Raw genomic sequence first — 22,023 nt, 5'->3', positions numbered from 1 at the left:
CAGCCATAAGTGTTTTATTTTTGACATTTTTTACGACCTGTTAAAAATAAGCAGCGGGAGAAAACAATATTAAACGTAAACATTTTCGTTACAAATGTAACCTTCCTCTGATTATAATCCCCTCAGTTATCAAGGCAGAAAGGAAATGAAATGTTAACACAAGCATGGAAAACAATGTCAACAAAATTGTGAAATCAAATTAACCTCTTACAATTCAGGAATCTGTAAGAAATGTTTAATAAAGTTTAAGTAAATAGTGCAAAGTGTGAAAATGTAAACAGAGAGAAACCTGAGAACTCTTCTGCAGGTTTAGTGCCAGCTGTGCTCTAAAGGGTGAGCGCGGCTAAGGTGATCTGATATTTGCATCATTTACAGACCACATCGGTCTTACTCTGGTCCGTTTTTAAAAATCCAAAAAACTGCCATACTGTTCAGGTGACGTTTCCTGTTTCATCCGCAATTTCTTCATTTTTACTTTCTCCTCTCACTAAAGAATCAACCGCCAGACAACCAGATGGCGCAACCAAACTCGATAGTCGATACTGTCACCTGATTGACTGTTAGCGTGTCACCTCCACTGATCAGTGGTCACTTCCTGCGTTGCTCGGTTACCAGAGAGCGAATGCCTTTGTTCATGAAACTAACCATGCCTCCGCAACTTTCTTCCAACAAAGAAGAAGAGAAAAATAATGATCGAATGTTTAATGAATATTCTTTTCATTGATATCGGTTACATGTCTAATGTGGCATATATTGATATCGTTTTATCGCCCAGCCCTACGTTGTGCCACGGCGTAATGGGGACAATGACATTTTTTTCCCTTGTCAGTGCTTTGGAGCGGAAAAAAGTTGACACAGCAATTTTCCAACATGGGCGGTCGCTTCCATTCTCAAATTGCCTGTAAAAAAGTTGGGTTGCCAGACATGTTCCCTTCGTACAGAACTAATAATTAATTTTTCATCCTCCAAGGTAGAAAATATTTCCCTGCGTTCGACAATATTTTATTACCTGGATTACGTTTGAATTTTGCGCCTGTTCGGGTTGGTTTAGAAGGCGTTCCCTCAGGATAGCTGCAGTCTGAGAGGATGGTGCAGGATTCACAGTGTGTATCCTCTAAAGCAGGGGTCACCAACGTGGTGCCCGCGGGCACCAGGTAGCCCGTAAGGACCAGATGAGTCGCCCGGTGGCCTGTTCTAAAAATAGCTCAAATAGCTGCACTTACCAGTGAGCTGCCTCTATTTTTTAAATTGTATTTATTTACTAGCAAGCTGGTCTCGCTTTGCTCGACATTTTTTAATTTTAAGAGACAAAACTCAAATAAAATTTGAAAATCCAAGAAAATATTTTAAAGACTTGGTCTTATCTTCTTCAAATAAATTCATTAATTTTTTTTACTTTGCTTCTAATAACTTTCACAAAGAATATTTTAGAGAAAAAATACAACCTTAAAAATTATTTTAGGATTTTTAAACAGATATACCTTTTTACCTTTTAAATTCCTTCCTCTTCTTTCCTGACAATTTAAATCAATGTTCAAGTAATTTTTTTTTTTTTATTGTAATGAATAATAAATATATTTTAATTTAATTCTTCATTTTAGCTTCTGTTTTTTGACGAAGAATATTTGTGAAATATTTCTTCAAACTTACTATGATTAAAATTCAAAAAAAATATTCTGGCAAATCTAGAAAATCTTTACAATCAAATTTAAATGTTATTTCAAAGTCTTTTAAATGTCTTTAAAAAATGTTCTGGAAAATTTTAGAAGAAATAATGATTTGTCTTTGTTAGAAATATAGCTTGGTCCAATTTGTTATATATTGTAACAAAGTGCAGATTGGATTTTAACCTGTTTAAAACATGTCATCAAAATTTTAAAATTAATCTTAACCAGGAAAAATTACTAGTGATGTTCCATTAATTACTTTTTTTATTTTTTTCAAAAAGATTCGAATTAGCTAGTTTTTCCTCTTCTTTTTTTCGGGTGAATTTTGAATTTTAAAGAGTTGAAATTAAAGATAAACTATGTTTCAAAATTTAATTTAAATTTTTTTCCTGTTTTTTCCTCTTTTAAACCGTTCAATTAACTGTTTTTTTTTCATCATTTATTCTTTACAAAAATTTTCTGTAAAAGGAAAACAAAATGTACGACGGAATGACAGACAGAAATACCCATTTTTTTATATACATATAGATTTATTTATTGAAGGTAAATTGAGCAAATTGGCTATTTCTGGCAATTTATTTAAGTGTGTATCAAACCGGTAGCACTTTGCATTAATCAGTACCCAAGAAGTAGCTCTTGGTTTCAAAAAGGTTGGTGACCCCTGCTCTAAAGTATAGTCATGAGATATTTCCCCTCGTCTACAGACAATTGGGCTGAAGTGGTGGTGTTTTTAAGTGATAGTCAGTCAACAATCACTTCATTAAAAGGATGAACCTTGCCAAAAGGACACGACTTAAAGCGCATACTTTCCTTCCGTCTTCCCTGCGCTTATTAAATCACTATCTAGAACACGTTCAATGACTCTCAAACAGTCGGAAAATACAGCTCTAAAGCAGTGTTTTTGGGGTTTTTTTTAAGTACACTATTACTGTACATAAAAAATAACTGTCTATGCAAGTGGAATGAAAGAAAGTAAAAAGACTTTGGTACTGTATATCGGATGTGCCAAGAGGTGAATATTATCTTTAAAAGAGGGTTCTCACAGATGAACATCTGCTGCAGTCTGAATTACAGTCTTAAACTTAACTTAAATCCAAATGAATAAAGTCGTTGCAGAGTACCGAGTTTAGACAAAAGCGCATGGAAGATGATCCACTGCAGAGGTGTCCAAACTACGGCACGCGGGCGTCCCCCATTTAGCCGCAGGGAGATTTGAAAATCATTTTTAAAAAGCTGCTGCTGATTGGTCGGCTCCTTGTGGACAAGATGAGCAATTCAGAACCATGACCGCTTCTCATGCAATGAATGCGATCGAGTTACTTATATGACCCCAGTGCAAACAACCTTCCCTAGTCATGGTGCAAAAAAAAATAAAATGGAACCAACACAAAATGCCAACAAAAAACACAATTTGTGGATTATACAACACGCCCATGAACCACAACAAAAATTCAAGATTACACCCATTAAAATTCATTACAAAACATGATGAGAAAAATGCAAAACACCACCTCCACACTTATCATGTTTGGCACAATTTGGATGCTTGATATTTGTGACTGATTACAAAACTTTAAGGAGGTTGTCACAGAAGTAAACAAGGTAGGAGTCCAACTTTCACATACTCTTAATATCCAATTATATTAAAGGCCCTACTACACTAGGTGTGGTAACATTTGACCCATCCTCATGTTCACCCCCTGGGAAGTGAGGGGAGCAGTGGGCAGCAGCGGTGGCCAAGCTCGGGAATCATTTTGGTGATTTAACCCCCAATTCCAAGCCTTGATGCTGAGTGCCAAGCAGGGAGGCAATGGGTCCCGTTTTTATAGTCTTTGGTATGAACTCACGACCTACCGATCTCAGGCTTTGGCAGCTGTTTAATACCTGCACCATCACCTCAGGCTTGAACTGTCCTATCTAGTCTATGAGCTTGAACTGATGAAGCCTGCCCCTTGAATGAGTCAAAAAGTCTTCTCAGACCACCTGGACAGTTTAATATCCTAAAAACATATTATTCCCCTAAGAAAGAATCAGCACCTTGTATAGTTTCGAGAATAAATACTTTGGATCCCGCACCATCCCCTCAGACTGGAGCTTTATAATGAGGAGCCATAAGTATTTTTAAACACCCCCAAACAGTCCAGTTGCGATCAGTCCAATACCCTGAGAACACAATGACGTGGGCATCACTTTTATTACCAGAAACTTGTTTACTCGGGTATATGCTTTCTCTGTAATCTGTGCGCTTTGCTCAAAGTTCCTAAAAAGTTTTTTCAAAGTTGTCCTTCTGATACTTGCTACTTTTCCAGGGAACGTTGGAAAGTTTTTATAACTGACTAAATCTGTTGCAAACCTAGCAGTGTTTTGCAGCCCCCCAGTGAGAATACCTTGCTCATTTCCACCCATGACGCGTTTCTTAGCCAAAGACGAAATTCCGCGTAACAGTTTGAGTATTGCTATTTAATTTTGCACACAAATCCACTTACAACGTTGAATATAACGTGTGTGCACCCAAAGCATCCATCGCAGTTTTGAGGCTATCTGAACATTGGTGTGCTTGGAAGCGGACACCTTTCTGTTTGTTGTTGTTGCGCCCTCTAGTGGTCTGTAAATAAGGCTGCAAAACTGCCTGGGTTTTTCAAAAACCAAACCATGCAAGGCTTAAAAAAACACATTTTGAAATGTTAGCTTACGTGATGGGAGTTTTATTTGTTTACATGGTGTTTACGGTTGTAAGAATGATAAATAGTAAACATATTTATTGCCTCAGATATAAACATGCATTGTGTTATCTCACATTTGGAATATAATGTCACTCGTGTTGCTATATTGAATGACTCGGGTGAAAAGGTAGTTTAATAATAATACTTTTTATGACTACTAAGTGACTGTTTTTGTGCCTTTTTACGGTTAGAATGCATGGTTAGCTCTATTTATTATACAACTTGGAGTCACTGAGATGTGTATTTTTGTATCCTGAATGGTTCTGCTTTTGTTGTACAATTTGCAAGGTGCCTTAAACGAGGCCACCTATAAAGTACATATCTCTCTTCAATAAAAAAAAAATTACATACAGTATGCTGGAGTTTGTGTTCCTGATGAAAGGCCGCAATGACGCTGTGAGGCGTTCAATGGCGATGGGAAAAACAAGAGGATGAGTCACACTGTCGTCGCTGAATGGGCTCTTTGTGAGGGAACGCTGTGGGACGTGTGTGACATTTCTCCCACACAGGCCACAGGGGGAGTAGGGGGGGGGGTTTGGAGAGGGTCCTTACTAACGACGTGACGCTCCACTCGGAATGTGCAACTTTTAAAGGACTTGATGACCCGGCAGGATGTGACTTTTTGAGGGCATTTTTTTTTTTTGCCACGGAAAGTAATTGCCGTGTGGTTTTTTCGTTGTGGTGTCAGGGAATGAAAATGGCTGACCACCCATAAAGACGCCGAGAGGAAGTCATCTGGATGGTCCACAAATAACGCTCATCAAATGAAGCATTTTGTCTCATTTCAATTAAATAAATACACACTAAATGTGTCATCATTCATCTGACTTATATGCTGAGAATGCAGAGAAACAGCTTTTCTCTGTCTAATTAAAAATAATATTTACTACCTGAGATTCAGCTTTGTTGGGGGTCTGACTGGCCTGTTTCACGGAGTCTGATTTGACCGTGGGAATAATGCGAGTGAAGTACTGTTTAAGAATTGTATTTTTCCTATTCAATAAAGTAACATCCAGAAAAAGCTATTCTTTCGTATTTATAAGTGTGTGCAAAGTAGGGCATTGTGCAATTTACAACAGCACTTTTGAATTAGCACTTCAATGTTCAATTCTCTTGTATTTCTTAAAGTAGCAGTAGTGTGGACAAAACAAGTTGACTTTATTTGCTAAATTGTGTGTCATTGTATACACTAGAGCAGGGGGGGGGGGGGGGGGGTCAAACTCACTTTAGATCAGGGCATATTTGCCAACCCTCCCGGATTTTCCGGGAGACTCCCGAAATTCAGCGCTTCTCCCGAAAACCTCCCGGAAGAAATTTTCTCCCGAAAATCTCCCAAAATTCAGCCGGAGCTGGAGGCCACGCTCCCTCCAGCTCCTTGCGGACCTGAGTGGGGACAGCCTGTTTTCACGTCCGCTTTCCCACTATATAAACAGCTTGCCTGCACAATCACATTACAACGTCTACGGATTTTAATAAAAAACTGCACACACAGGGAGACAAAGCAGAAGAACGAGGAAGTTACAGCCATGGCAACGCCGTCTGTAATAGTGATCTATGTTGTCTGTTGCCATCTCCTGGTGAATGTTGGCTATAGCGGTTATGGGGTTGCTTTTTGATTGGCCAACGATTTACGTGGTGTTGGGCACCTGACCGCAAATGAGGGAGTCTGTTCTGAAGCCCAAAGTAAAGAGACGTAACTTCTTCACCTCGCCTGGTTATTGACTCCAACCCAATATATTACACCGTCGACCAGCAAAATGAAGAAACAAATGGCAGAACATAGGTTACTCGAATATTCATCCATCCATCCATTCTCTACCGCTTATTCCCTTTTGGGGTCGCGGGGGGCGCTGGCGCCTATCTCAGCTACAATCAAATAGTGAAAGGTAAGTGTTTTTTTTTTAGTAACCAGCAAAAACAATACAGTTAGTAGAACAACCGTGTTTTTAGTACTGTGTATTTGATAGGTGCCGTCTGAAATTCAACTATTTATTTTATTTATATATATATATAATAAAATAAATATATATAGCTAGATTTCACTGAAAGTCAAGTATTTCATACATATATATATATATGCAGTATATATATACCGGGATATGAAATATATATGAAATACTTGAGTTGGTGAATTGTAGCTGTAAATATATTCCTCCCCTCTTAACCACGCCCTCCGCCCCAACCACGCCTCCGCCCCACCCCCGACCACGCAACCCCCACACCCTCCACCTCCCGAAATCAAGGTCTCAAGGTTGGCAAGTATGGATCAGGGGCCACTCCCAAGTATGCCGGACTGGTAAAATCACGGCACGATAACTTAAAAATAAAGACAACTTCAGTTTGTTTTCTTTGTTTAAAAATTGAACAAGAAAATTCTGAAAATGTACAAATCATAATGTTGTTGTTTTTTTTTTTACACTTATATGTTGCGTTTAGTAGTATTCTTTGTTTGTCGTTACTTAAATTTTCTGAATAAATTATGTTATAATGTTCATCAGTTAACTTATGGATGTTCATTTTCGATCCATCAAGATAAAAAAAAAAGTACAACAAAATCAGTATGTTATCTCTGTAGTTTGATCATTTTCCTTGACTGACATATGTGGCATCATCTAGAAAGATACAAATAATTGTTGTTGCGACATCTAGTGGACACATTTAGAACATCCATTTATTTCATTAAAAAAATTCAGGTTAACTTTTATACTTAGCAAACTCATCCCGGACTGTACGTTTGACACCCCTGCATTAAACCATATCTACCGTATTTCCTTGAATTGCCGCCTGGGCGCTAATTAATTTTAAACCTCTTACTCCTGCGCTTACCAAAGGCATGCGGTAAAAGCAAGCATGCGCTAATTATTTTACAACATCTTCTCACTCCAGCACTTACCAAAGGTATGCAGTAAAAATTTGAGTGTGATGTAAGCTTGGACCTTAAATCCTACTGAATAGCTCTTAATCTTCTTCCTTTATGCAATTTCAATTTACCGGTATTGAAATCAGCCTCCTCCATTTTGAAAATGATGACAGGGGAAGTGTCACTCGTGACGTCACGAGTTTGACCAGGCGGTAATACTAAGCATGCGCTAATTATTTTGGGAAGCGAGTTTGACCCGGCAGTAATTCAAGGCAGGCGCATATGTGAAAATACCGTCTAAACGTCACAAGAGGCCACACATTCAGTCGAACATTTTGAACGAACCGCCCCAAATATCTCGGCAATTTCCGTAGATTCTACGTCAGAGTAGTAGCGCTTCTGCACTCTGACCATATTACTGGTCATACTGGAAATACATACTGGAATCAGATGTGCTGTTTATCAACCACAATCCTTATGTAAGACAAGAACGCATATGCTTGGCTTTTATTATACATCCAAAATCGTAAATAAAAGCTAATAATAAAGTCAACAGATCAAGGGTCCTGTATTGTCCCATCATACTCTCTCTAAAAACATAGAGAAATTGCTAACAATACTCCATTTACATGTCATGACCTGAAAATGTACCAAATATGAGTGATACTGTTATTATAAGCGCCAACACAGACGGACTATTTTAGCGGCACATCGTTAGCAGCGAGCTAATAATGCTAGCTTACGCTGCTATTGTTGACACACTAATCCGGCTTCTGCTTCCTCTCAAATTTGCTAAAAGTAAATACCAGATTATAATCCATGCTTCTCTCACCTTCTAGTGGACAAATGTGGCCATGGACCGAGAGGCAAAATAGACACAAAAAGACACTAGTTGCAGGGCGCCTTGCCCTGGAGATGTAGCTCTCTGCTGGTAAAAGTAATGATCCTTCCACAGGTTCATATACAGAAACTTTGTTAAGATTTCCTCTATTTAGTCAAGTTTGATGTCTTGTTGGCGCAGCGCCAGATCAGAGGACCTCACAAAACAATCCAATTTCTAGAATATTTATTTATCAGAGTTTTGAGGTGGAAAGTGTTGCAAATGAGGTCTGTTGTTTTGCTCACTTTATTACCAAGAGGGGCGCATGTGACCTCGGGGAAGATGCTTCATCAGTATCATGCTTTAAACCCCGCTTCCAAAAGCCATTCACAACAAAACGCGCTCATTGTAGCCATTAATTCTGTTAATCCCTCATTTTGATGGGAAAAAAATGCACAAATTGTTTTATCCATTTTTTTGTAGGTTAAATAGTTTTTTGTATTGTGCTCCTGAAATCCAATTAGAATGTAGTAATATTGTTTATTTGAAGGCAGCACAGAGGCAGAGGGGTTAGTGCATGTGCCTGACAATACGAAGGTCCTGAGTAGTCCTGAATTCAATCCCAGGCTCGGGATCTTTCTGTGTGGAGTTTGCATGTTCTCCCTGTGACTGCGTGGGTTCCCTCCGGATACTCCGGCTTCCTCCCACCTCCAAAGACATGCACCTTGGGGATAGGTTGATTGGCAACACTAAATTGGCCCTAGTGTGTGAATGTGAGTGTGAATGTTGTCTGTCTATCTGTGTTGGCCCTGCGATGAGGTGGCGACTTGACCAGGGTGTACCCCGCCTTCCCCCCCGAATGCAGCTGAGATAGGCTCCGGCACCCACCAGCGACCCCGAAAGGGACAAGCGGTAGAAAATGGATGGATGGATGGATGTTTATTTGAATTAAATATTGTTGTGAATTGTGTGGATTTAATTGTATTTTTCTGTATCAAATGGTATAAGTCGGTCAAAAAATGTTTGGTAAGTAAGCAACATGTGTTTGTGTAACATGTATTTGTGTTGCACTTTTTACAGACAAAAGCCACAGAGTGCTTCACAACACAGTTAGAATATCAGAAATGACATCTAATATAAAAGCCCAACATAAAAACAGAATGAATAAACAATATAAAAGAATGTAAAAATTGTAGCTGAGATAGGCGCCAGCAACCCCAAAAGGGAATAAGCGGTAGAAAATGGATGGATGGATGGATAAAATACATTATAAAGATCTAACAGTCCATAAAAGCCTGAACAAAGAAATTAGTCTCAAGATTGCTTTTGAAGGAGTCAACACAGACAACTGAGCGCAATGAGGGTAGAAGATAATTCCAAAGCGTGGGAACCTGGAAAGATCGGTCCGTGGAACCTTCAACTGATTCTGATCTAAGGACAAGGGGGTCAGATCACTGAGGTAGGAAGGAGCCTGACCATGCAAAGCTCTGAAGGCTAGAACCAGAATTTTGAACTTGATCCTATAGGACCTTGGCTGCCAATTAAGTTCTTTCAAAAGAGGGGACATGTGGGTCCTCCCATTAGTGTGGGTCGGAATTCTCGCTGCAGAGTTTTGGACTAGTTGCAGTCAAGAAAGCTCCTTCTTGTTCGTACATAACAACTGACAGTTACAATAGTCTAAACCATGAACATACGAAATAAGCTCCAAATCATTCTGTGACACCATCTCTCAAAGTTTAGAGATGTTCCTTAGATGAAGGAATCAGTTCCTTGTCAGCTGTTTACAATGGTGCATTAATGACATGTCTTTAGGTAACCCCCAAGTTTCTGAGGTTTGGCTGAGTAGACTGGCCGAAATCACCCAAGTACTGTTTCATCCCTGGAATTAAGTTATCAGGGATTGGTTTCTGTTTTGCAGAGTTATCACTTAGCTGTTGTTTTAAGTCCACCAAACACTGAACCAAAGAGTTAAGCTTCTGGATGTCAGACGGCTTAAGAGAGCAGTTGAGCTTGACGTCGTCAGCAAAAAAGTGAAAAGAAACATTGCTAAATCTTTGAAGGCTCTTTCACAGAGGGTTCAAAAACAGCAAAAAAACAACACAGGACCCACAACAGAACCTTGAGAAACTCCACTCCACACAACAAATCTGCTGACTCAGACGTAACAAATATGAGGAGAACCACTTCAGAACTGACCCTGACAGTTTAATCCTTATTCATAATTCAAATAAGGACTTTCCCCCCCAGGCAAATTGATGCACTTTAAATATTTTCTGTTACAGACCAAAACAATGTTAATAAAGTGATTATTTCTTGTAAGTCGATCTATATTTATTTTTTGTTTTCTTAAACATACCGTATTATGCTTGGATGTGTAATCATAACAATTTATTTTACTTATTTCTATGTGGGGGTACAAACAGAATTAATTGAGAAGCAGTGCTTTAATGAAAGCCATCAGAAAGAACCACCTGGAAGTACATCATGTTACATTATACTGACACCTAGTGACCAGTAAGTATCCACTACTATCGTCACAATCTATTTCCCTTTAAAAAACAAAACCATACATGTAGATCCAAATTATTGTTTACTGTGAGAAACAGTTTGGACTATGAAAATCCTTAGCTGAAAACAGTCCTTATTGCCAGAGACCCGATAGGATATCCGCACGAGTCGTTCATACTCGTGCGGATATCCTATTATCTCCGAGTTATTGCTGCAGAAGGCTTGATCAAGCAAATGTTTTTAGAGACATTTTTACTAGGATAATTCTGGGAAATCCCTTATCTTTCTATTGTGTTGCTAGTGTTTTAGTGAGTTAAATAGTACCTGATAGTCGGAGGGGTGTGGCCACGGGTGTGTTGACACCAGTCTCTGAGGGAAGTCACGGCAGCTGCATGGACGGCGCAAGCTCCGCTGATCTCCGCTGATCTCCGCTGATCTCCTGTAAGAGGCGACTTTTAACCACAATTTTCTCACCGAAACCTGCCGGTTGACAAGTGGTCGGGAACCATGTTCGCTTGACCGCTCTGATCCATAGTAAAGCTTCACCTCCAGGAATTTTAAACAAGGAAACACCCAGTGTTTGTGTGGCTAAGGCTGAAGCTTCCCATCTCCATCTTTCTACTTTGACTTCTCCATTATTAATTGAACAAATTGCAAAAAATTCAGCAACACAGAGGTCCAAAATACTGTGTAATTATGCGATGAAAAGAGACGACTTTTAGCCGCAAGTGGTGCTGGCTAATATGTCCCCTCCAACCAATAATGTCATAACCACGCGTCATCATGCGCGTCATCATTCCGCGACGTTTTCAACAGGAAACTCTGCAGGAAATTTAAAATTGTAATTTAGTCAACTAAACCGGCCGTATTGGCATGTGTTGCAATGTTAATATTTCATCATTGATATATAAACTATCAGACTGCGTGGTGGGTAGTAGTGGGTTTCAGTAGGCCTTTAAGTTATGCTCAAGACAAAGAAAATGTAATTATGCAGACTCGCTTGTTACTTAATATTTTCTATATGCTCAATCAAGGACACTTATAAATATGTAGCTTGTGTTCAATTGTGTCAATCATTGAGATGTTGTTCGTTATTCCCTCGTAGTAGTAGTAGAAGTGTGTGTGTGTTTGTGTACTTAGCCTGCATGCTATGTTGCTTGCTATTGGGTGCTTAGCTGTCGTGTAGCTGCTAATAGCCTATAGCCGAGCATGTTTACCTTTTGTGAATGACTAAAATAGAAGAAAAGAGAGACCTTGTGTGCTTATTTGAGGACATTTAGATGTTAACCAGCTGTCTGGCTTTGCACAAGTAAACACGCTGCAGGACTGCCTGTATCAAACATTTTAGATACAAGCCGATATCATCGGATACTCGTTTTTTTTTTTGCTGCCGATTTCCGATATCAGTATAACCTTGGGACATCCTTAACATGAAGTGAGTGAAACCAAACCCCATTAGATTATCGCAAGTGACAATGACCTGGCGAAATTCACGCAACTTGTTTGTGACGGAGATGCAAGGTTGTGCAGAAAAGGGGGTCTCTCAAAGCTTGAACCACACAAGAGAAGACACTTCTTTAATGCATCCAATGTTTTTTTTTGTTTGATTTTAAATGTTTTAAAAAGTTTTTTCTTGCATGGTTTTAGCCATTTATAACTACTTTTATTTTTTAGCATTTACTTGATATACTTTACAGAACTGCATGTGTGGAATTAAAAAGAAAAAATGCTTTGTGAAATTAACAAAATGCAAAAAAAAATCAAGACAAGTTTAGGGATTGTTTTTTCCAGTCTAATGCTAATATCACCGATAAGATAGAATATAAAATATAGGCAAGAAAAGCTTAAACTACTTAACTTTGTAAATTCATCCAGCCATCCATTTTTACCGCTTGTCCGATTCAGGGTCGCAGGGTGGTGGAGCCAATCTCAGCTGCATTCGGGCGGAAGGCAGCTTACACCCTGGACAAGTCGCCAACTCATCACAGGGCCAACACAGATAGACAGACAACATTCACACTCACATTCACACACTAGGGCCTATTTAGTGTTACCAATCAACCTATCCACAGGTGCATGTCTTTGGAGGTGGGAGGAAGCCGGAGTACCCGGAGGGAACCCACGCAGTCACGGGGAGAACATGCAAACTCTACACAGAAAGATCCTGGGCGCAGGATTGAACCCTGGACCTTCGTATTGTAAGGCCGACGCACTAACCCATCTTCCACTGTGCTGCCACATTGTAAACATACTTGCCAACCTTGAGACCTCTGATTTCCGGAGGTGGGGGGCGCGGTCGGGGGTGGGGTGGAGGCGTGATTGGGGGCGTGGTTGGGGCGGGGGCGTGGTTACATCTACAAATCACCAACTCGAGTATTTCATATGTATTACATATATATATATATATATATATGTATATATATATATATATACATATATATATATATATATATATGAAATACTTGACTTTCAGTGAATTCTAGCTATATATATTTATTTTATTATATATATAAATAAAATAAATAGTTGAATTTCAGACGGCACCTATGAAACACACAGTAATAAAAACACAGTTGTTCTACTTGCTGGTTACTAAAAAAACAACAACTTACCTTTCACTATTTCAGTAACCTTTGTTCTGCCATTTGTGTACTGGCGAGAGTCACTTGCCGTCAGGTGCGCAACACCACATAAATCGTTGGCCAAACAAAAAGCAACCCCATAATGCTATAGCCAACATTTACCAGGAGACGGGGACAGACAACATAGAATCACTCTATTAAAGACGGCGTCGCCATAGCTGTAACTTCTGTTCTTCTGCTTTGTCTCCTTGTGTGTGCAGTTTTTTATTAAAATCAGTAGATGTTGTAACGTGTTTGGGCAGGCAAGCGATTTGTATAGTGGGAAAGCGAACGTGAAAACAGGCTGTCCCCACTCAGGTCCGCATGGAGCTGGAGGGGGCGTGGCCTTTAGCTCCGCTGAATTTCGGGAGATTTTCAGGAGAAAATTTCTTCCGGGAGGTTTTCGGGAGAGGCGCTGAATTTCGGGAGTCTCCCAGAAAATCCGGGAGGGTTGGCAAGTATGATTGTAAGTCATCTCTGTTTTATGTAAAAAAAATGTCATGTTCCTTTCATCGAAATAATAAAACGTATAATGGGTGAAATAATGATTCCTTTGGCCACAAGTCCATGACAAAAGACAACTTTTTGGCCACAAGTCCACGACAAAAGACAACTTTTATTTATCTGTCTCAGAAGGTTAAATATATAATATTATTGATTATACATTTATCCACAAGAGGGACTTAATCCATCATTACAAATAATTATTATTAGGGACACAACAACAAAAACAAAAAAAAACAGAAAACAACTATTTTAAATAGGGAAAAAAATGTATAACTTTTATTTCCCATTTCAAATAGTTGTTATGTTATTGGAATTAAAAAGGTAATATTAGGGGGGAAATGTTTATTATTATGACAAAAATGTGTAATATTACAAGACATTTTAAATGACAAATAGTTATCATAGTGAGAAAAAATGTCATAAAAGAAACTATTTGTAGAAAGTTACAAAAGTAACAGGAATATGTTTTAGTGTTGCAAAACCAGTTTTATGCTATGGTATTTAAAAAATAGTTATGATATTATGAAAACATGTGACACAAAGATAAATACAACTGTAAGGTAGAACTTTGATTCCCTCAGGAAAGTATACGGTTTAACACAATATGCAGTATATACGTGTCCAGTAATGTAATAAACTTCAATCAAAAGCAGCTTTTTCTTAATTTATGAGCACCACAAAAATGTACCATTTTGCAATTGTGTCGTCAACTGCTCTGGTTTCGTCTTATCGATCATCGATTGGTGAGGCCTCGGACGCTCTTATTTTCACACTGTAATGCACTGTGGGATGGGGAGTTATATGATGCATTTATGGGAATCGGTAAACCTCAGCTTCCCCATAAATTCCAGCGTCTAGTCCAATGACTTGACGTCGTTGGAAGGATGGCTCGCGGTGAGGGCGGAAGGAGACCAGGCGGAACTACCAAACATTTGGAGTGAATTTGGCGGCGGCGAGAGTATCTAAATCTGTTTTGGCGGTTGAGCATAAGCTGTTTTGTGACTGGATCGAGATGGAAGGGGATAGTGACGGGATGTATGAGGATAGTATGGAAATGGATAGGACTAGAGGGGAGAGAGGAAAGAAGGGGAGAGGAGGGAGTGAAGGAAAGGCGAGTACTAAAAGAGTGCATGAAGACGATGAAGAGGTTGATAAGAGGAAAAGGGTTATGATGGATGAATATAAGATAATTTATACATTTAAATCAAACCAAGATATGAATGACATTAGTTTGATGACTCTGGTTAAGGGATTAAAGAAGGACATTGGAGAGGTGGAGATAGCGAAGGTGCTCAGGGACGGACGGCTGTTGATTAAATGCAAAAATGGAGAGCAAAAGAACAAAGCAATGCGATTGCAAAAACTGTGCAACAAAATAATAAAGGAAAAAATCGAAGTGGGAGAACGGAAGGGGGCAAGAGGAGTCGTGACAGGAATCCCAAGAGGAGAAAATTTAGATGATCTGAAAAGAGAAATAAAAGGAGGAACTGTCACTACGATGAAAAGATTGATGGCATTTAGGAACGGTGAAAAGACTGAGAGCGAATCCGTGCTAGTGCAATTTGCAGAGGAGGTCCTACCAGAGAGAATCATGATTGGGTATCTAAGCTTCTATGTTAGAGCTTACGTGCCACCCCCAGTACGTTGTTTCAAGTGCCAACGCTATGGGCACATAGCTAGTGTGTGTCATGCTAAAATGAGATGTGGAAGGTGTGGAGGGGAGCATGAATATGGACAATGTGGAGAAAATGAACAGGTCAAGTGTTGTAATTGTGGCGGGAATCACACAGCAGCGTATGGGGGCTGCATCATAAGAAAACAGGCAACAGAAGTACAGCAAATCAGAGTTGAACGAAATATTACTTATGCAGAGGCAGTTAAAATAAGAAATCAAGAAAGTGCAGAACAGGACAGAAGTGAAAATAGTTCAAGAAATAAAAAACAAGAGGCAGCAAATACAGGAATTTCCATGGATAAACTAGTTGTATTCCTGGCTTATGTAATAAATTGTACAGAACAGGCTAGAAACAAGACTGAGAAAATCAAAATAATTGTCAAAGCAGCAGCAAAGTTTTTAAATTTAAAAGAATTATCCTGGGAACAGGTGCAAGGTGAGCTACAGAGAGTAGACGAGACCGAGTCATGTTACCACAATCCAACGCCATGTTAATTGTTCAGTGGAATGCCAGAAGTCTGATAGCAAACGGACAGGAATTAAAGGGATATATTAATAATATGAAAAATAAACCACATATAATATGTATTCAAGAAACATGGCTGAAGCCAAAATTAAACTTTATAATAAAAGGATATATAACGATACGTAAAGATAGGAATGATGGGCAAGGAGGAGGATGTGCCATATTTATTAAGGAAGATATGCATTATTCAATATTAAAAGTAAAACAAGAACTAGAGATAGTAGGAGTAGAAGTATGGAATAATAAAGAAAGATACAAAGTACTAAACTTCTATAATCCATGCAAGAAATTAGAAATTCACCAACTAGAAACAATAATGGAGCACTGGAGTGGCAATATTATTTGGTGTGGTGACTTTAATGCACATAGCACAATGTGGGGTGAAAGGGATGACTGGAATGGGGATACATTGGAAGCACTTTTGGAGGAAAAAGAACTGGTGTGTGTGAATGATGGGTCGGGAACAAGGTTAGATGTCGTCACGGGTAAAGAAACAGCAATAGATTTAACACTAGTGTCACAAGGGTTAGCAGGAAAGGTGGAGTGGGAAGTAAATAAATACAGCACAATGGGAAGTGATCACTATCCAATCGTCATTCACATAAACATAAATCATAGGACAGAAAGCACTAGGATAGAAGGAAGATGGAAGTATAATCATGGTGACTGGGAGAAATTTAGGGAAATTACCGACATAACTTTAAAGGAAGTAGATATAAATCAAGATATTGAACAATTAAATACAGATATTACAAAGTGCATAATAGAAGCAGCCGAACAGAGCATACCAAGGAATAGTATAGGGAGAAGAAGGAAGATAGTGCCGTGGTGGACACAAGAGTGCACAGATGCAATACAAGAACGGAATAGAGCATTTAGAATATTGAGAAGAACACATAATTTCCAAGACATGATCCAGTATAAAAGGCATCAAGCTAGAGTAAGGTATGTTATTAAAAAAACAAGAAAACACCATTGGAGAACTTTTTGTGAAACACTAAATAGAACTACTCCTTTAAGCCAAGTGTGGGGAATGATCAAGAGAATGTCAGGGCTCAGAAAAGAACATAAAAATCATGTGATGAAAGATGGAATGCGGAGTGTGGTAGGAAATAAAGAAAAAGCAGAACTTTTAGCAAAAACCTTTGTTAAAGTGCACAGTAATGATAATTTGAAAAATGTAGAAAAACAAAAGAGAGAAGAAACAATTAGTGTAAATATTGAGGAAATGAAGGAAGACAACGATAATAGTTTTATCAACACTGTGGATATGACATTTTCTTTGGATGAAATGGTTCGAATTTTAAAAAAAGTTAAAAATACGACGGCAGGGAAAGACCTGGTGAGTTATCAAATGATCAAAAATTTAGGTAGCATCGGCAAAGAAGTGGTCTTGAAATTATATAATAGGATATATGAAGAAGGAAAATTACCAGATGAGTGGAAAACAGCTGTAATAATTCCAATATGCAAGCCAGGGAAAGATCCGGAAGAGGCAGGAAATTATAGGCCGATTGCATTGACCTCAAATTTGGGCAAAGTAATGGAAAAAATGATTAATGAAAGATTAATATATTATTTAGAGTCAAAAGAAATTATAAAAAACTACCAAAGTGGTTTTCGCAAAGCAAGAAGCACAAATGACCCAGCAGTGCAGCTGGAAGAGGAAATTAGAAAGGGACAAATAAATAAAGAAAGTATAATTGCGGTATTTTTTGACATAGAGAAAGCGTATGATATGTTGTGGAAACAGGGGTTGCTGATGAAACTAAATAGGATTGGGATTAGAGGAAGAATGTACAGATGGATAAAAGACTTTTTAACAAGTAGAACATTATTAGTAAAGATAGAAAATGAATATAGTAGAGAATACAAAGTGGAAAATGGGACCCCACAAGGGAGTATAATAAGTCCAGTACTATTTTCCATCATGATAAATGAAGTTTTTAGTGAAGTGGAAGGGTTAGTGGAGGTGGCATTGTTTGCTGATGATGGAGTGATGTGGAAGAGAGGTAGAAATACAAATTATATAGAAAAGAAGATTCAAAAAGCGGTAAATAATGTTCAAGACTGGGGGACGGCTTGGGGTTTAAGATTCTCTGTTGGAAAGACAAAAGTCATACATTTTACGAAGAGGAAAATACAAAACAAGCTCCAAATAAAACTCTATGGAGAAAACATAGAAGAGGTACAAGTTTTTAAATATTTAGGAATATGGTTTGATAAAAATATTAACTGGTCAACCCACATCAGCAAGATAATGGAGAAAAGTAAAAAGGTGTTAAATATAATGAGGGCTTTGAGGGGTAAAGATTGGGGGGCTGATAGGTTAACATTGAAAACAATATATATCACTTTAATTCGGTCTGTTATCGACTACGGATGCATTATTTATCGATCTGCTTCAAAAACTCTACTTGAGAAAATAGACCGGATCCAGTCGCAGGCGTTAAGATTATGTTGTGGAGCTACTAAATCTACTCCAGTGGCAGCATTACAAGTAGAAATGAATGAAAAACCTTTGGACATGAGGAGAGATCAACTCTCAGCAGTTTATTGGGCAAACTTAAAAGGATCCAAGCAAGGACATCCAACCCGTCAAGTGCTAATAAATTGCCAAGAAAAAGGGAAGAAAAAAATGAATAGTTTTGGGTGGATAATAGGAGATATATGTAAAAAAACACAAATTGACAATATTAAAGTGAGCCCTACAGTACCAATTCCTGCAATACCACCGTGGATGTATGAAAACCCAAAGGTAGACATGCAGTTACTGAAGAATAGACATTTAAATAGTTACCAAATAGAACAACGGATTGAGGAAATGTTTTTTGATAATATTATGATATACACAGATGCATCAAAAACTATAAATAGTAAAGTAGGAGCTGCTGCAGTTATCCCACAGAGAAATATAGTGTTGAATAAAAGAATTAGTGATAAACTATCTGTTTTTACGGGGGAATTGGTAGCAATTTATATGGCAGTTAACTGGATAGAGGAAAACAAAGCTAGGAAAGTAGTCGTGTGCTCGGACTCCAGCAGTGCATTGACGAGCATAAAAAACATAACATCAGAAACAAGACTAGATATAGTTTATGAAATAGTTCAGGCAATCTACAGAATAAATAAAGCGGGAGGTGTGGTAACATTTCTCTGGGTTCCTGCTCATGTAGGAGTTGAGGGAAATGAGTTAGCTGATAGATACGCAAAACAAGCAACCACTAAAACAGAAGTAAACATGGAGATTAAGCACAGTAAAGAAGAAGTGAAGAGCATAATTAAGATAGAACACAATAAAAAGTGGCAGGATAATTGGAATAAGGAAACAAAAGGTAGAGAGTTTTACAAAGTCCAGAGGAAAGTAGGTGTAATGAGAGGAGGGGGTAGAAATAGGAAGGAAGAAGACATTATGACTAGAATGAGATTAGGGCATACATATCTAAATAGTTCACTAAAATTGATAGGCAAACATACTACAGGGCTGTGTGATTTTTGCCACCAGATAGAAAATGTTGACCATGTCTTAATACAATGTAGGAAATATAATAGAGAAAGAGAAATACTGGAAAATAAGTTAGCAAAAGAAAATATTAGGTTAGAAGTGGGAGATATATTAGGATTGCATTCAGAAAACATAGGATATAAAGCAATATACACATATTTAAAAAACACTGGGTTAAGTAAAAGAATATAGAGTAGGGATCCACCTCGGTCCACACTCCATTACAGTAGGTGGCGGTAATGCACACCAGAAGGTTGCTTGCCAACCGCCATAAAAACAAAAGAAGAAGAAGAAGAATGACTTGACGTCGATGTTGGGTGTCGAATGCGTATTCATGTTTTTGCTACGTGCCTCCTTGTCATGACGGGAATAACTTAAAGTGGTGTCGAAAGGGACGAACGATGTGAGAGAATCAACCCACTGTTTCGTTCGTGCTGGAAAGAGTGGGAAAATTCCTACTCTTTTTTTGTTTCACGGACGGAGCACAGCGGCGGCTAACGTCGGCGCTGTTGGAGTCCAACAACACCAACAACAACAACAACAACATCACAGAGCAGAGTAAAGGTAAAGGCATTTCAAACCGGATGCAAATGACGGGTGTATAAAGCGGCCCTTAAATAACCCCACTGGGTATTGTGTTGTTAGCCTGCTAGCTGTGGCGTTGAGGTGACATCACGGCGCTTAGCTTGCGGCCTGGTCACATAGCTTACTTGATTGACAGCCTGTCAACGAGCACTGTGGCCATTTTCCTCTGCACTCTTAGTTCAAACATCTATTTTGTTGACTTGGATATTATAGTGATTTTGTTCACTGTAACATGAATATCTGACTAACTGCATTAACCATCGCAGCCATCAGCATCAGCATCCACAGTGAGGATCCCTGCCAGGCCACACAGGGTGCAACACTATCTTTTCTTCCTTTAAATGTTCAAAAATGTGTCTCCATGCAAGATAATATTGCAGTTAGGTAAAGGCAGTGCAATGTCAACAAATAGCCAAATGATGGCTGTGATGCATCAGAATCTATTACAGCAGTGTTTTTCAACCACTGATCTAATTTCACCTTCTTGGGTTAAAGGCCTACTGAAATGAGATTTTCTTATTCAAACGGGGATAGCAGGTCCATTCTATGTGTCATACTTGATCATTTTGCGATATAGCCATATTTTTGCTGAAAGGATTTAGTAGACAACATCCACGATGAAGTTCACAACTTTCGGTGCTAACAGAAAAGCCCTGCCTCTACTGTAAGTCGCAGACGATGACGTCACATGTTGATGGCTCCTCACATCTTCACATTATTTTTAATGGGAGCCTCCAACAAAAACAGCTATTCGGACCGAGAAAACGACAATTTCCCCATTAATTTGAGCGAGGATGAAAGATTTGTGTTTGAGGATATTGATAGCGACGGGCTAAAAAAAAAAAAAACGCGATTGCCTTGGGACGGATTCAGATGTTTTTAGACACATTTACTAGGATAATTCTGGGAAATCCCTTATCTTTCTATTGTGTTGCTAGTGTTTTAGTGAGTTTAACTACCTGATAGTCGGAGGGGTGTGTCTACGCGCAGTGTCTCAGGGAAGTCGACGGCAGCTTTATGGGCAGCACAAACTCAGCTGATCTCCGGTAAGAAGCGACTTTTTACCACAATTTTCTCACCGAAACCTGCTGGTTGACATTCGGTTGGGATCCATGTTCGCTGTGATCCATAGTAAAGTTTCACCTCCGTGAATTTTAAACAAGGAATGACCGTGTGTTTGTGTGGCTAAAGGCTAAAGCTTCCCAACTCCATCTTTCTACTTTAAATTCTCCAATATTAATTGAACAAATTGCAAAGGATTCAGCAACACAGATGTCCAAAATACTGTTTAATTATGCCGTTAAAGAAGACGACTTTTAGCTGTGTGTGTGCGCAGTGCTCATATTCCTAACAGCCCGTGACGTCACGCGTACATGTCATCATTACGCGACGTTTTCAAGAAAAAACTCCCGGGAAATTTAAAATTGCAATTTAGTAAACTAAAAAGGCCGTATTGGCATGTGTTTCAATGTTAATATTTTATCATTGATATATAAACTATCAAACTGCGTGGTGGGTAGTGGTGGGTTTCAGTAAGCCTTTAAAAATATTATTGCAAACCAGTAATTATAGTCTGCAAATGATGTGTTGTTGTTGTTGAGTGTCGGTGCTGTCTAGAGCTCGGCATAGTAACCGTTTAATACTCTTCCGTATCAGTAGGTGGCAGTTGGTAGCTAATTGCTTTGTAGATGTCGGAAACAGCGGGAGGCAATTTGCAGGTAAAAAGGTATCTAATGCTTGAACCAAAAATTAAAAAAAGGTGAGTGCCCCTAAGAAAAGGCCTTGAAGCTTAGGGAAGGTTATGCAGAACGAAACTAAAACTGAACTGGCTACTAAGTAAACAAAAACAGAATGCTGGACGACAGCAAAGACTTACTGTGGAGTAAAGACAGTGTCCACAATGTACATCCGAACATTATATGACAATCAACAAGGTCCCCACAAAGACTGATTAAAAAAAACAGAAATATTTTTGATTGCTAAAATAAAGTAGATGCGGGAAATATCGCTCAAAGGAAGACATGAA

General features: G+C 38.7%; 1 protein-coding gene and 1 long non-coding RNA gene across 5 annotated transcripts in view; one reads left to right on the top strand and one right to left on the bottom strand.

Moving 5' to 3' along the window:
- LOC133538237 (uncharacterized) overlaps window positions 1-22,023 on the bottom strand; it is a 40,984-nt gene that overhangs the window by 15,599 nt on the left and 3,362 nt on the right. The window contains exon 2 of the long non-coding RNA XR_009802952.1: window positions 10,903-11,017. This is a non-coding gene — a long non-coding RNA (uncharacterized LOC133538237). The remainder of the gene's footprint in view (window positions 1-10,902; window positions 11,018-22,023) is intronic.
- The window catches only part of akap11 (A kinase (PRKA) anchor protein 11), a 31,393-nt gene continuing 21,949 nt past the window's right edge, over window positions 12,580-22,023 (top strand). Inside the window, exon 1 of one of the 4 annotated variants that reach the window (XM_061879648.1) lies at window positions 12,580-12,776. In XM_061879648.1, coding sequence (XP_061735632.1) covers window positions 12,719-12,776 — 58 coding nt within the window. In that variant the 5' untranslated portion in view covers window positions 12,580-12,718. Of the gene's footprint in view, window positions 12,777-19,713; window positions 19,977-22,023 lie in introns of those variants that run through there. The other 3 variants (XM_061879644.1, XM_061879646.1, XM_061879647.1) reach the window with 3 other exon arrangements.

The sequence above is a fragment of the Nerophis ophidion genome, linkage group LG19 (genome assembly GCF_033978795.1).
Source record: "Nerophis ophidion isolate RoL-2023_Sa linkage group LG19, RoL_Noph_v1.0, whole genome shotgun sequence".
NCBI classification, from domain to species: Eukaryota; Metazoa; Chordata; class Actinopteri; order Syngnathiformes; family Syngnathidae; genus Nerophis; species Nerophis ophidion.
This window is presented reverse-complemented; position numbering and strand designations above follow the sequence as displayed.